Source organism: Stegodyphus dumicola, chromosome 3 (assembly GCF_044657685.1).
Source record: "Stegodyphus dumicola isolate Sdum_Otavi_A_Nest chromosome 3, ASM4465768v1".
Classification (NCBI taxonomy): domain Eukaryota; kingdom Metazoa; phylum Arthropoda; class Arachnida; order Araneae; family Eresidae; genus Stegodyphus; species Stegodyphus dumicola.
Genome location: NC_140770.1, coordinates 269,614,305 through 269,630,648, shown reverse-complemented (window position 1 = coordinate 269,630,648; position 16,344 = coordinate 269,614,305). Strand labels below are relative to the sequence as shown.

At 30.5% G+C, this 16,344-nt stretch overlaps 2 protein-coding genes across 5 annotated transcripts in view; both read left to right on the top strand.

Moving 5' to 3' along the window:
• Positions 1-7,088, top strand: part of LOC118193446 (uncharacterized) — a 111,645-nt gene extending 104,557 nt beyond the window's left edge. The window contains exons 13-14 of the mRNA XM_035364537.2: positions 5,276-5,389; positions 6,931-7,088. Coding sequence (XP_035220428.1) covers positions 5,276-5,389; positions 6,931-7,070 — 254 coding nt within the window. The 3' untranslated portion in view covers positions 7,071-7,088. The remainder of the gene's footprint in view (positions 1-5,275; positions 5,390-6,930) is intronic.
• A 6,311-nt stretch (positions 7,089-13,399) lies between these two features.
• The window catches only part of LOC118193447 (uncharacterized), a 129,169-nt gene continuing 126,224 nt past the window's right edge, over positions 13,400-16,344 (top strand). The window contains exon 1 of one of the 4 annotated variants that reach the window (XM_085814129.1): positions 13,400-13,641. The gene's annotated coding sequence lies outside the window, so the exon portion shown is untranslated. Of the gene's footprint in view, positions 13,758-13,780; positions 14,332-16,344 lie in introns of those variants that run through there. The other 3 variants (XM_085814131.1, XM_085814130.1, XM_085814132.1) reach the window with 3 other exon arrangements.

The following is a 16,344-nucleotide window of genomic DNA, read 5'->3' as shown; positions in this document are numbered from 1 at the left end:
TGGCGATTCAGTGACATATATCTTTTGAATGGGTTCATGGGTTATAATTTCTAATATAAATGATGGGATACTCAAGTTTCTAAGCAAGAAGTGAAACATTCAAAATTCATTTTTTTCTAATAAAGAGTTCTTAAACAACTTTTTGCTTTTGGAGATGTGAATTCTTTTATTAAATGGTTCTAAATTTGGCGACTTATCAACATTTTGGCGATTTTAAGATCAATTTCTATAGAAAATTCTCAGAATATGCACCAGTTTTCTATATAAAATTAATTTTACACTTTTTACCTCCTTTTTTATTCCAAAATATTTCTAACTTTTTGCTGTGACAGAATTGGTAGGGATAATTTTTCATTAGGATTTTAGACATTGCAGCTTGGAAGGTTTAGAAGAATTTGAAGGGAAGATTTATAGACCCATGATTCTAGAAGATTCGAGAAATATGTGACAAAATGAAAAATGTCTCTATGGTATCAACACATAATGGATGTATTTTACAGAAAGTTTGCAATGAATTTCTTATTTTTTGGAGAACATCTGGAAGAACAATGAAAGCATAATATTTGAATGTTTTACTTCTGATACTAGAATCTTAACATGTTTGTCATCTGTTTAGTTTTTCTACTTTTCACTAGACTCAAGCATGGAAAATATCAAAAATGCTTCTAATCTTATCACTTGGGCAGGCATTATAGAAAGGGATTTTTTTTATTAATAAAGAATTGAAAACATACAATTTAAAAGATTCATTTAATATGTTTTAATGCATCATACACATATAGGCATTTTCCCACATGATGCAATCTCTGTGGATCCTAAATTCTGCTGCCTTTTAAAATTCTGCTTCCAATGCCTGCTCTAAATTCTAAAAGTTTTGCTGTTTCTAGATTTTGTTGTTCAGTGTGTCACTAAATTCTAAAAAATTTATCCACATCAGCTCTGTAACTGGCCTTTGTCGTATATATTTCATATTTCTTCTAAATGTTCATATTACTAAAGAAATAAAATTAGCCACTTTTTCTATGCATTTTAAATGCATTTAGTGTTTTTTAGAATAACAGAAATCCTTAATTGAATTAAAAAGTTCTGAAATGAAAAGGAAACGTGTTGAAGAAAGAAACTGAATACATAAAGGAAATTATTCAAAGATATGTGCAGTTATTATTATGTAAATTATCCAATTGTTTATGATTTCAGCCTTTACTATAATTTCCCATTTCTATTTTCTCATATGATAGAATTTCTGAGCCAGATTAAATTGAAATTAAATTGTATAATCTTTGACCACTATTCCACATTTTTATTGTTTTGATTGTTCTTGTTTAATTGTCACTGTGAGCTGTAATTGATTTTGTTAGCGTCTGAACATGCCTTTATGTTCAAAGTTCTTTTTAAATAAGAGGCTTATTTAAACCTTTGTTATTGTAGTTACTTTCAGACATAGCAATAAAATGCTTCACGTCTGTGGGGGATTTTGGACTATTTAATTTAGCAGATCAAGTAAACCCTCATAGGTACATTGTGGAGAGGTTGACAAGTTAAGAGATAAAGCATGCAGAAACTAGCGAGAGCATTAGTTTGCATATTGAGACAAATCTCTAATTGTTGGAAAAAATGCTTAAAGAGAAGGAAATCGATATAAACTAGTCAAAATGTTTGAGAAGGCTTCAAATTAAAATGACGGATAAATATTTTGTTGAGTGTTGTTGTTACAAAACATAAACATTTTGTAGCTTTTAATGTGTAATTATCCTAATATTATTTAAGAATCAATATCATAAATTACATGTATTTTAAACTGTGAAATTTTATTAGATTTTGATTTTAATAAGGCTTTTTTAGCAAATATTGTTAAAAAATTAAATTTAATAGTGGCCATGTCAATCCATAATGTTTAAGTTTATCAAACTACCTAATTTAATTATTTACAACTAACTGCTTACCCTTAAAATTATCTCTACATATTAAAGCAAGTTATTGCCTTTCATAAATACTCACTGTGAAGATGAAATACAAAAATGTAAAAATTCAAGTACCGTAATTTCCGGAAGAAAGGCCGCATCAGTGTAAAAGCTGCACTCGAGAAAAATGATGGGGGAAAAAATTTAAATTACACAGAAACGCCGCAATAGATTAAATTGCACGTGACATCGTCGTGGGCCGTATAGGTGCAAAATCTCAACCTAAGTCCTGATATATGACATATCAGTTAAGAAAAATGCATGAAATGAAACCATAACTCAAAAATAAATTAAAGGTAAGAAATGTGGAAAACATATTTACGTTCAGGTATATACTTATATTTACCCACTAAAGAAGTGCATATTTGTAATAGTCAGACTATATTATAAAAAATGTTGCAACAACAAAATATTAAATTTTACTTACAAAAGGAATTACAGCAAACTATATATCACATGAAGCCATCAAAATCTGATTCATCATTATCTGAATTAAAAAGATTTAGTAAATCCTGATTGAAGTCCAAGTCTTCCAGATCGTCACATTCATCCTCTTGGTTTACAGGTTATCTAAGGATATAATTCTTTATCTAAGGATATAATTTCAGCTTCTTTGAATCCTGCTATTATTGACGAAGTTTTTACTGATTTCCACGTACTTCCTATCCTCTTTGCAACTTCTTCATAAGATGCTCTATGCATTTTACCGCTTTTGGTATACTTATGCAATCCTTCACTCATCCAACACTCCCACCGCTTTCGGACTTCAGCTTTGAAGGATTTATTACCTGACAAATCTAACGGTTGTAAGATTTTTGTCAAGCCACCAGGAATTATTGCTATGGTCGTAGACAATTTTGACATCTGGTTTTCACTGACTCAAGTAAATGAGCATGCATGGAATCCATTATCAATAACATTTTTGGTTGTAAAAAAGATCCCTTACAACACTGCCAAACTTTTTGTAGCTACACATGCATGATTGTTTCACACATCCAGCCGTTCTTGTTTGCACAAATAATTACATCATTAGGAAAATCTTCCTTCAGAATAGTTTTCCGTTTAAAAATGATCATCAGCTTTAGCTTGTCACCGTTTGCGGCACAAGCTAACACACATGTAAATGACGTTCTTTCATGCCCCGTCGTAAGCACAGATGCAGTTTTTGCACCAGCTTCATCAACAGTTCTGTTTGCAGGAGAGTCGAAAGCAAACAGCGCTTCATCCATATTTATTATCTGTGACCGAAGTTTTTTTTGTCAGTAATATCTGTCACATATTTTAGAAAAGATGCCTTTTTATCCTGCCAGTCCATTGGTAATTGTTGCCCGACTGTTGTTCTAGTGCGCACAGAAATATTTTTTCTTTTCATAAATCTGCTACATTAGCAAGGCCCTCCTTTGAAATCATTTAGGTTCATTCGTTTTGCTATAAATTTTGCTTGTAAGCAAATTTTTACTGTCGAAATTGCCATTCCCTTTCCTCGTTGCTCCTTTATCCAGTTTGCAAGGTCGTCCTCTAGATTCGGCCACCTTACAGTACCACTTCTTTTAGCTCATTTCTGTTGTGGCATATTTTTAAGAAGTTCTTTTTCAGTTCTCCAACATGGAATACATCTCTCGTCCACTTCCAACTCTCGAGCTGCTGCTCTATTTCCAATTTGTTCAGCACGTGAAATTACATTAAGCTTAAAACCAGCAGTATAGCTTCTGTGCTGTTTAGGTGACATTTTCAAAAATTTTACACTCCCTTCTTACTTAAAAACTATCCAACAAGTACTTGTACCCAAACTGATGGGATCTGTATCTAGCAGAATGCCAAGAAAAATCCATTCATGCTGAAGGGGAAATACGTCAGAGTTCATTATTGCGAGGCAGGTGGAGTCGTGTCCGCCTGTGAAAAAAAATTGCAGAAAAGGCAGGGGGGGAGAGAAGAGAGACTATTAAAACTGATGGAGAATGTTGATTTGAAATGGGAAAGTATGTTATTGTTCTGAGATCTCGTTTAGGGTGAATAAGGCGTGTAGGTCCGTTCAAGGGAAAGAATGTAAACAAAATAACGTTCACAAAAAGTAACTGAATGGTCTTTTGTGTGGGAACATCACCAATCTATGTACAATGACCATCATAGGAAATATTTTATTTTTAGTGCATCTAAACACCGCACCCGTTGAAAATTTAAGTTTTAATTCTTCCATAAATTACGGTAAAACTTATTCTTTGCATCTAGTGAGACTTAAAATAATACAAAATAACTTATCACCTCTAGTGCTTTGATGGCTTATTGGAGCCTTAAAGTGTATTAACTGGGTTACAACCCCTGGAATTCTACATGAACCTACGACACTAACTGCATCAAACAGAGCCTGACTAACTTTCAACACTTGTCAACCATGCCTAGATTAGGCCTTTCAGTTTTATTCTAATCAGCAGGTCTCTCTCTCTAGACAAGCAGCAGCAGTAATAACATTCAGTCTTTTGTTATGAATCATGCTATGATCGTACTTCTTATTTTAACCTATGCCGTTTGACATAATCTATCTGCTATTTACTAAACCTCTAGACTGACCAAGTATGTGACAAAATGAGAAATAAAAATTAAAAAAAAATCAACATAAAGCTAACTGTTAGTAAAACGTAAATGTCACTTATTTTCTTTCAAATAATATGTCCAACTGTTATAAGATATTTAATGCTACTTGATAAATTGCTTAAAGTTTATTTTATTCTCAAACTTTTTAATAACTATGTTAATTAATTCATGTTTAGTAATAATAAGTACTACTTAGGGATCTATTTTATTTTTAGGATGGTATTACAAAAATTCAGGCATGGATAATATTTTTAATTGAATTTATTCAGTTCCGATTTGCTCATAGGTCCTTAATTTTTTCATTGATGCTCCTTAAAAGTACTTAATTTTCGTGTGCAGAAAGGTGTACAAATCTTGTATGCATTACTTCTCGTTGGCATGCTTCATTTTTTTTTTTTTTTTTTTTTGTGTGTGTGTGTGTGTGTGATCAGTTATATCAGTAGATTTTGCATCTTAATCTGTATCTTTTTTAGTAATATGTATAGAATCAGATCTTGATTTAAGAAATACCGAGCCCTGGTGGTAACAAGACTATTTATGAAATGTAACTTATAAATACATATGTAACTTTGTTTGTTATCATCAGTAGGATAATTGTAGAGCATGTTTTATTAATATAAAGAAATTTAATAATTTTTTGTTCATACTTTTATTACTTCTTAATGTATATTTCTTTAAAATTTATTTTGTATGGTAATTGGATTTGTTTTCTTCACGTGTAGGATTTTACATGTTCCCACCTGCTCCTAATCCATGTGCAACAGAATGGAAATATGAAATGCTGACCAATAATCATGTATTTGCTAGAGCATTTGAGTTTTTGCCTTGGGATAAAGGCAAGTTTTAAGTCTTCATAATTTAGATACTTGATCAGTTAATTTAGTATAGTATTTATTGATTGTTTGAACTATAGTATTATGCTTTATAATTACCTTATTTCTCTAAGTTTCTTGTCATTATTTTGTATCCTTGTACTCAATATTAAAGGAATTGTGATTTATCATTATTATGAAATGATGAATCTGAACTTTAGTTAGTCCCCTTTCTCACACTCACAGATGCATCGAAAGACTCATATGGCCATTTCATATTTCATGTGGCCATTTTATCAGTAGTACTTCGACATCCCTATGCTCCATCTTTCTTAATTTTTTCATTGATCGAATTTTTTTGCCCTGTTAGCAGAAAATAGTTCCCTTCCATATAATACCAATATCAGATTTGATTAAACTGCATTTCTAGTTGTTATCAGTTTGAATGCATACATTTTGTATTCTTCAAACTGTGTTCACTTTATCCTCAATGCAGAAGTTTTGCATTTACTGCTTGCCATGTAGATGTAATTTTAATGCAGAAAAAAGTGCAGAGAGTTTAGTCCAAGAATATGTGAAATTTGTTTCCCTGGAAAATATGAAAAAGGAAGATAATTACATCATCTACTTGTCTTATCTGATATCCAGTGAGAATGCAGTCATTTACCCCAAGATATCCATGGTTGAAATACAAAAATTCAATACACTTTACAAAGAGCATCTTATGTAAAAGACCTGAAGAATGTAAAACCCTGTTTTGAAGATAGAACTTAGGGAGCATTTATACTCAAACAAAACAAAACAAAAAAGATAAAACCTTTTCATTCTCTAAAAGAAGAATCAACTGTAAAAGCACAAGTTCATAGGATTGACTACTTCCTCTTCCCCAGAATAGTGAATTTCAAAATTTTCATCACTGCTTCAGTCTGGAGCTCGATCAAAGACTGTCAATGTAATCAAAGAACCTATTCACATTTTTCTTGTCATTGCTCAAGTACCTTTAGTTCAGTGATCAAATATCAAGTATATTTCTAAGATATCACTATTGTATCCCCATTCTCTTAGTGTTGATGTCGCACATTTCTCACCTAGGCTTTATTTAGAAGGCAGAGAAGTGTGAAATAACAGAAAGATGTTTTCCATTATCGATGGAATGTTGATCCTGATATCCTAAATGTGGATGAATTTAATGATTAGTAATTTTATAATTAAAACATATTAAAATTCTAGAAAAAGTATGGAAAAAAATTATTCAAATCGAAGATATCCGTATAGTTTATTATATATAATTTTCATACTCATGCAGATTTGCTGTAAGAGTATCAAATAGCATTAAGTGTATAGGAAAGAAGATGGGACAAAAAGGTTCCTTTGTTATATCTGAAAGTTCATTAAGTCTGGTTGTACGTAACTTTTCTGCATTTCATTTTCTGAGTGTTATAAAATTTAATCTCTTAAAATTTTTGTCATTTCTGCTTAAATATAGAAAAATCATAAAAGATTGTTCTTAACAGCAGTAATATTGTGCTAATATATCTTTCTAAAAAACTGCTATAATTTTTTAGGTGTTCCAAGAGCAGAATTCTGTGGAAATTACCATAAACTGCCTATATATCCATTCATATTGTATGAAGTAGCTGAAAGAACTGTACAGATGCCAAAAACATTGACAACATTTTATATTCCTATCACTGAGAGTAATTAAAGAGTTTTAAAATAATCATTTTGATCACTTTTTGTACTGTGCTTGTGTGGCTATTATTTTATATTATTTTCTAACTTGTAACTTCTATAATGGGTGTCCTCTGTGGACTTTAAAGAGTAGCATTAAAGAACATTATTCTGTTATTGTTTACATAGTTTTGAGGATTACGATTTCATTCAGTCCTGAATATACTCTCTCTGATATCCTAATTTGACATAAATCACTATAATATTATAATATTAGAGGAGGGAAAATCTTAAATATTCTTGATTGAATCTAAAAGTTTTGAATTGAAACAAAATTTCGAATCTGCCTTTTCTAGAAAATAAATTTAAGCATATGATCTCTAAAAGTACGCCGATGTTTATTAAGAAGATATGAAAGAAATTTAGTAAATGAAGTACATAATACCTTAAAACTCATTTTTGCGATAATTAATTTAATTGAAAATATTTGAGCAACAGTTTAAATTTTTTATTTTATTTTATTTATTTATTTTAAAAAAAAATCTTTTAAAGTGCGTCTAGAAGGTTAACATTAACATAGATAAACACTTAAACATGAAACGATGAATTCTGTCTAAGGAATTATATATGCCACATGAAAAAAAGGTTGGAACAATTAATTACCTGAGGAAAGTTTTACTCATGGCATTCTAAACAGAGCTTCCAGTGAAATCAGGAAGGAAAACAAAATAACAGAAATCGGTGAAATCCTTTTTACAAAGCAGGTTGAATATTGATTTTTTGTTAAATAAAGATGTGTCAGTGCTTCAGAGTTCCAAGGAATGACTAACAGAAACTTAGCAGCATTTCCATCAACTTTTATGGTTGATGGGGTAATACATAAGTACTGCAGAATGTTTCAGTGAAGAAATTTAAATAGCAACAGGATATTAGAATATAATAAACACTATTCAAATATTAATGGATGAGCTTTACTCTTATAAAAAATGAACATTTATTTACTTCTTTTTTTCTTTCTTTTTAGCCTCAGGTTCTTAACATACCAATTGAATTAAACCTACAACCATAAACTGGGAAATATGCCCCCCCCTTTTTTTTTTTTTGTCATAAGAGATAACAGATCATCAAAACAACCATAAAAATAACTCACAGTTTATTATTATGTGATTGACATTTAATGATTTAAGCTCAATTTAAATTCAAAACAAATATTCAATGCACATACTTCATTAAACAGAACTCCGAATATTCAAAGCTGTAATTTAATCCTAAGTTTCCTTTCTGCCCCTCCATTGTAAATAGAACAGCTATTCTAATGATTTAAAAGAAAAAAAAAAAAAAAAAAGAAAAAAAAAAAAAAAAAAAAAAAAACCACTATATTCTTTTGTTGATTTAAAAATGTATATAGAAATGAAAAATTTATAGAACATCAAATGCTTAACTCACTTCAATGCAGAATTTATCATCTTGTAAGCTGCAACCTTACTTCAAAAAGTTATATATTACAGTTTCATTTTTTAAAAATATGTACTGTACTTAAGAAAGATCTCTCAAATGATGTTGAATTTTAACAGTGGCTCTTAACATTTTTCCGTCAGTTGTACTCTTCTATCAGACACAAAATTGTTTTATTCTATACATTCAGCCCTCTTATATTACTCCCTTTGAATACTGTAGATATATATATTATTCAAATAATTCGATTATCAAACTCTATAACTATCCTATGATAACAATTAATATGCATGCATGATCTGAGCTCTTGATTATCAAAGGTTACATTGGTTTATTTTGCTGTCAATAATAAGTTCTATCATATAAAGCAGTGGAAATTTATTAACTTTGAAAATAATTCTTAGCATAAAGATTATCAAATTTTCTCAATATCTTGCACAGGAGATCACCTACCCTGGAAAATTTGAAGTCATTGATAACATTACCACAAATTGAACATAAATTTCAGAAGTTTTTATGCACCAAAATATATACTGAGGAGTATATATGTGCCACTTATTAAACTACTAAATAATTTTAACTATTTACCATCTTCAAATTCTACAAGTCTAAATAAATATAACCAATTAATAGGAAGATTGTCTGTTGTAAAATCAAATTAAAATTCACTTCAAATTAAATGGTTCAGATTATCGAACTACGTTTAATTCAGTTCTGATGTAAAATATATTAGCATTTAATTGGGTATTCTAAATTATGTGCCTAATTTTGTCTTTTAATTATCTCAGACTTTTATACTGAGAAACTAAGTAATGAAGGAAAACTTATATTTACTAAAATACTTTAAAATACAATGAAAAAAGTTAATGTACATAGTGTTTGTGTGGTTAAGCTTAGTAATGTACTATATATTGAAGCAAACAAAATTAAATACAAGTATTAATCGATGAACATTGCTTGAATCTTTGTATAAAAATCTACAAGATTAAGACAAATGAGATCAAATGAAATTTAGTAATATCAATAAAATGTAATAAGTAAAAAATACAATTCAAATGAAATAGGATTTCAGAAGAAAATATATTTCGAAAATCATTAGAGGTGGAAGAATTCATTTAATAAATTTCATTTATTGCCGAGAAACATTTTGCTTAGTAAAAGGTAAAAATTAAAAACCAACAAAGTTGGCAGCTATGGGTTAGCAAATGAATGATTCTTCAACATCAAAATGTCTTAATTTTTATGCAGCCTGTTTATCCTTTTAGTGAAAGTACGCAGCATACTTTCAGATAACTTTCTAAGATTACTGATGGTCATTGTAGGCTGTAGAAAAGCTCTCGAACAGAAAGATGTTGATCTGAAAAATTGAGATATTTTATGAACTTGATTATACTTTCGACAGCTATTGTCTGAAATTTTTTGGGGGGGGGGAGGTTAAAAATCCACTATTGCCTGTACCATTAAAAAGGCAGGTAAAGGTTGATAGGAAAAATTTTCCACAGATAACAGCAAGTTTGATGAATTAGTGAAATGAATAGAAAATTCAGAATGATTCAGAATTCACACACTTGCTCAGAGATTCATACCTGGATTAAAAAAACTATTTTTTGTCAATAATCAAATTCTGAATTTAGTTTCAGGATTGCAAGATAATCATAATCAACAGCTAAATATCATTAAGATTACTTAATGAATTAATAAGACTTAATGAACTTTTTTCATTATAAAGAATGGTAATTGCAGTGCCATATCACATTGATTTTTACTTGAAAGAGACAGGTTAGTTTTCATACTAAAAAAATGCTGGATAAATAGCACAACCGCCATACTCGCTGGCCAGACAGTATAGTGGTTAGGGGAGTCTGACTGCGATACCGAAGGGCCTGGGTTCGAATCCCGAAGAAGGCATGGTTGTAACTGTACATCCCTTCATAGGAGGCAGTGGTGGCATGGCTGGAAATTCAATACAGTAGATGACACTCTTTAATAAATTAATAGCAGAATTTGGTAATTAAGGTAAAATATTTCACCGGTCTGTTTAAGGTTTGAATGTACTAACAATGGTTGTGGTTATTATGATATTATATTTTAGGAAGGATAAAAGGCTATCTTATGAAAAGTTAATTTCTATACAATCAAATAAAATATATTAACCTGCATGATAGAAGCCAAACTTGCAATCTTAAAAACAGGAAGACTTCTGTGAGAAAGTAGAGAGGTTTTTGTATTGTGTGGCAACACCATTTCAAAGAAACTTTAAACTGACTTAAGTTCACTTCGTGTTATATGATTCAGGTGACGTTCTTTATTTTTATATATATTAACATTTTGCCACTTTTATATCTTTAAGCTAGCTTCTTTAATTGAAATTCACTTGTTATAAAATATCTCCTTAATGTGTATATGTTCACATTTATGCAAGTGTAATTATTTATATATATACATCTATTTATTTACCTATTATATTATTTTTACCTATTATTGTATATATATATATATTAATTATAATTATTTTACCTTATTTTTGGCCTTGTGGCACTTATAACTAGCTCAATTATACTTAATTATGTAACACCACATTCCTGATCAGAAGTTTTCAGCTTCTTTTTCCACTGATAGTAGCAATTGTTCAGGACTCCTCATACTTTTGAATAGTAACTTCAATTCCTCAAATTTAATCTTATATTTTCATCCTTATGGGGGCATCTTCAACACATTATAATATACCACACAGTCTAGGGAGATGACTCACACCTTGAAGATACACACAATTCATTCAGTTCATCACTTCTCCTCTTCCGTGCAACAGGGTACATGGGTGCAAAATCTTACCCCTAATCGAATAGAGTTGTACTTTCCTAATAAATACCAAAAACACGAACCAAATCCAAAATAACAACTTTTTTTAAGAATAAATTAGCAAAAATAATATGTGAGCTGAAATAATGAGCAAAATGAACTTTGAGGGTAAGAGATGTAATAGAGCTCTTGAACCAGAAGGCCATCGAACTAGTGTGCTTGCTGAAAACATGTAACAATAATTAACAAGTAAGATGCAAGAACTTTGGTGCTTTCAAGTAAGGTGGTATAAGACAAGACATAAATAAATTAATGTATGGATGAACTTACAATATATAATCACATGAGTTGAAAGTAAATATGCAGAGAAACTAAGTAAAATATGAGCATATATGTTACAGCAGAACTATACATAACTAGCAGACAAAATTACAAACAGTTTTTAGTCATTATTTGTGTTTAGAATAGATACTGCTCTGTTACAGCTCAGAGGGCATTGACAAATTTTGATAACAGGATTATCTGCCAATTGTTGATTTTCATAAAGGTTTTTAGCAAGCTGGTAGTAACAGGTTCTTAGTAGTTTGACTTCCATTTTTTAGTAAATTTTGTTGTTACATACGTACCGCGGTAAATCTGTTATTGCCGTTTGGAGTTTCTTTCTATCAGTACGACAGGAGTAAGCCCATACAGGGCATGCATAACATGATATTGGATGCAAGATGGATTTTTAAATGAGTCGCTCCACTGGTAGGCTATTTTCTACTTTTCTGTTCCTCTCCTAATTTCAAGTAGGCCCTTTAAATATTTGGTTATTTTGTACTTTTCTGTTTTGCTGACGCAGGCGATGAAGTTGCCAATAATGGTACATCTGATGCCAAATGGAATATCCTCACTGGTAACTTTTTACACCTCATTTTCAAAACAAGTCACAGCCATTTCTTATCAGATTGGTTGTTTCTTTCAATACTGGCATATAATTACATAGAAGTTTTACCAGATAGTTCAATTTTATGCCATAAGGCCATTCACGATAATTAAGTCAATTAGGATGCAATCACACCACTCACCCGAAGGAAAAAAAAAAAAAAAAAATGTTAAATTTATCAATTCTAATGAGAATGCATTAGTGAAGCAAAGCACTGTGGTTTTACATAATTTCCGAGTAAGCTCTTCCGAACTAAGATTTAACTTGAAAGTAATGTAAATAATTACTCAAAGAATTATACTTTTGTACCACAGTTTACCTGAGATGAAATCTTTTGGGTCACGTGATACGAACAAGCGAATCAGGATGTTGAAATATGAAAGCATAATAAATTAATGTCTTTTTACAAAATTTTAAAGGCTATTAAAATGTTTATGCCTTCAAAATAAAAAATTCTTAGAACTAACATTTGTTAAAATTTTTTATGTGTATACTGTATGTTGTCGCCAATAAAGTCTGCTTGACGAGATTTGCCGGCGAAACGGAAAAGTACCGTTTATTTAAAAAAAAATATTTCACTTTATATATGATGCACATAATATGGACCTTTTTCTTTTTAGGCCAAAAGGGTGTTTGCTCAGAAGGGCTGTTAGTCTCGAAACGGCATTTTGTGTCGAATCAATATAAAAGCTGTATCTCTTCAAATTGTTGCCACAAAATATGGTCGCCTAGTATTAAAGAAATTAAATAATGAAGAATCTGCATGAATGTAGGTAATGTTTCCCACATTGTGAAATAACAACGATACCTAGAGCCATCAAATTTTGAATAACATAGTCTTCTACCCGAATATGAGCTTCTGGAAACTCAAATATTCAATTTCAAATTTGTTTTACTACTTATTTCATATTTCTAAAACCTGAACGAAATTTGATTAAGAAATTCAACGAAGCGAGCAATGGCAGCACACTATGCAAAATAAAATATTTTTATCTGCAGCGCCCGCTTTCTTCTTTTGCTTTCTTCTTTTTTGTCTCATTTTTGTTATCCGGCCTTTCAAATTCCTATAAAAATGCATGAAACTTTCTTCTCTGGCATTGGCCAATTATCGTCTGTTTCCTTCCCACTTAATTTTTCACCCTGCAGGCAGAAAGACTTAGTAGATGTAAAGCAAGACTTCTATTCTTTACCCTCGTGAAGATCTACGAGTAACGAATTCCAAATGCAACTGTGTAAGCAAAATATACTTTGGCGTAAGCGATTCAACGGTCAACACGAAGTTTTGAGAATTAAATGAAAATAGTGTTGATTTTACATCTGAGGCGTAAGCGATTCAACGGTCAACACGAAGTTTTGAGAAATAAATGAAAATAGTGTTGATTTTACATCTGAAGCACTTTGTTGGAAAAGGGATGAAAGTTAAGTAAGAAGCAGCGGATATAATCGCAAGTTCTTTGTGTGTATTTAACTGCATTTATGTTTATAAATATAATATTGCGTGAACCGGATAAATGAAAATAAGAAGCAGCAGATAGAACCGTAATTTTTTTCTGTGTATTTAACTGTATGTTTATATAAATGTAATATTGCGTGAACTGGATAAAGATTTATATAAATTGAGTTGTAAAAATCAGAATTCTCTAGTTTAATAATTCTGATGTTCTAAACAAGAAGTGAGAGTAAAATTTAATTTTCCGATTTTATGAAAATAAAAATAAAATTTACGTGGATCTTCAATTTTTCGGTTGAGGGCAGATGCTGTATTCCATTTTTGAAAACCATAGGGATATTCTTTTTATGTAGTAGGGCAAAAATTGTATTTTTAAATTCAAACTCCGTTTTATTCTCTAGTTATACATTTTTAGTATATCCCAGTGTTGTAGTTGAAGTGAATTTATTTGATGGATTTGAAATATTCTTCACATTCTATCATCATTATTGTTTTCGTGCCCATGTTTTGGCATTTTTTAAATCACTGCACATATCGCACACTGTCTTCATCTGAAGAAATTCTGCAGTTTTGTCTCTGTTTACATCTGTGTGTTCTTCGTTGATATTTTCAGTTATGCCAATGCTGTTAGTTGTTCATCGGTAAACTTTCTATTTGACAGTAGTAAGTATTGTATTAGTAACTGTTAATGTTTATCAATTTCTTCCAGTTTAACTTTATTGCATGCCTCACCAATTAAATTCAGTACATCTGATATTGTGAATTTCTTCTAAAATGTTTTTTCTGTCTTCTCAAGTAATAATTTGAAAATTTTGGTGAACAATGTGTAGATACTCTATACACGGTTAATCGAAAATTAAATATCTGTAGGAAGATTGAATTATGTGTATTATTTAAAATTTTGTTAAATGTATGAAGTAAATTCTTGAAAAGCTTTGATACAGTCAAAAGCCGTTAATACGGACTCGTCAGGACTTCAGCGATTCTGGATTATAGATCATTAGTTTAAATCTCGTAAGATGGCATGCAGAAATTCTAAAATTAAAAATATGAAATATCAGCATCCTTGAACATATTAAATAAGTAGTGGATCTATTTCCAGTTATAGTTCATATTTAGTGTTGTTAACAAGAATGATACATTTTAATTTGCAGTTTTTATTAGATATATATATATATTCAACATGTTTTATAACACTAAAGAAGTAAATGGTACTTTTGTATTTTCATGATCTTCATCATGTCACCATCTTCATCTGAAGCGAAGTAAAAATGACTTTTTTTTTTTTTTTTGGAAGAATATTGCACTCAGGTGTCAGTAAATCGAAGGTTGTTAAATTTATTTATTTATTTTTTTGAAAGTACATCAAAATATGGTCTGCTCATCACTCTTATATTCCTTAGCTGTATTTTTTGGAAAGTTTGAGATGTTTTTCATGATAGTTACTCGACATCAGTTCCTCTGTCCAACAGTAAATAAATCAGTTCTGGGAACTACTCTTATACATGCCCTCCGTTGGCAACAATTTTCTTGCCAAACGTTTTTGGCGAGAAACTCCTTGGTGCCATATTATTAAATATTTTGTCTACATTTTGAACTTTAATCCTAAAATGTCTGCAAAAACAGGGTTTTTGCACTTGCAAAAACTAATTAGTTGATCTTTACGATATGGTAACTGTTAGTTTGGCGACATTTTGGAGGCGATAAAGGTTACTACCTGGGACTTTGGTAATAATGTGAGCAGTACTCAGTTCCGATTACGCATTATTTTGCGTGAGGGAAATGAGAGATCATGGGATATGTCATGTGATATTAATGGACGAATTACGGTTCTTTAATCGGAAAAGGGGGGAAATCGGGAAAAAATGTGGAAATTTTGTATTTAGCTTTATTCTGTGTTGTGTAATTTTTGGATCCCATGGCCCTAACTAAACTGATTTGAAATGGGTATTTAGACATTGTGATAAAGAGAAGTTTGCTTTTTATTTAGCGGAGGAAGTATGGAGGAAAAATTCGCAGAAAAAATCTTTGAATAATTTTATTGAATGAATTAGAAAAGTGTATCCGCCACGTAATCAGGATTCTGAAGAAGATAGTATTTTTAATTATTTGAGGATATTATTTTTATGCATTGTTCTAAATGTAAGGTGGAAAGGAATTTAGTATTATTGGGAAAATTGTTATTAGCAATGATTTAGTTTAAAGTAATTCGGATTGTAAGGTAATTTTTATTAATTTAATGTATGTACTCATTTATATTTTAAGTAGTGTTTTTGAATTTAATTATATTTTAATGAAATGATAGTTATTTTGTGAATTTTATGTTTGTAGGAATTTGGTATACGTTTAAGTTGAAATAAACGTGCATGGAAATAATTTATATATTTGATACTAAGTATTTGTAATACTTGCGGTATGAATTCGTTGGTGACGTGTATAATGTAATAGATGATTTAGAAGTTTTTGGATATTTTATTTATTTTATATGTGGAAATGTTCATATTTGTAAAGGGTAAATACTTTTTCGTGATCAGGTAAGGGTAAAATCCTAGTATACGGTGCGGCCTTGGCGCGATTTTTAAAATTGTCGCCAACACCAAAATGATGCGTTTACGTTTGTCGCCAAATTTTTGGCAACCTCAAGGTAAAGCGTCACCACAAGTTTGAGTTGGCAAA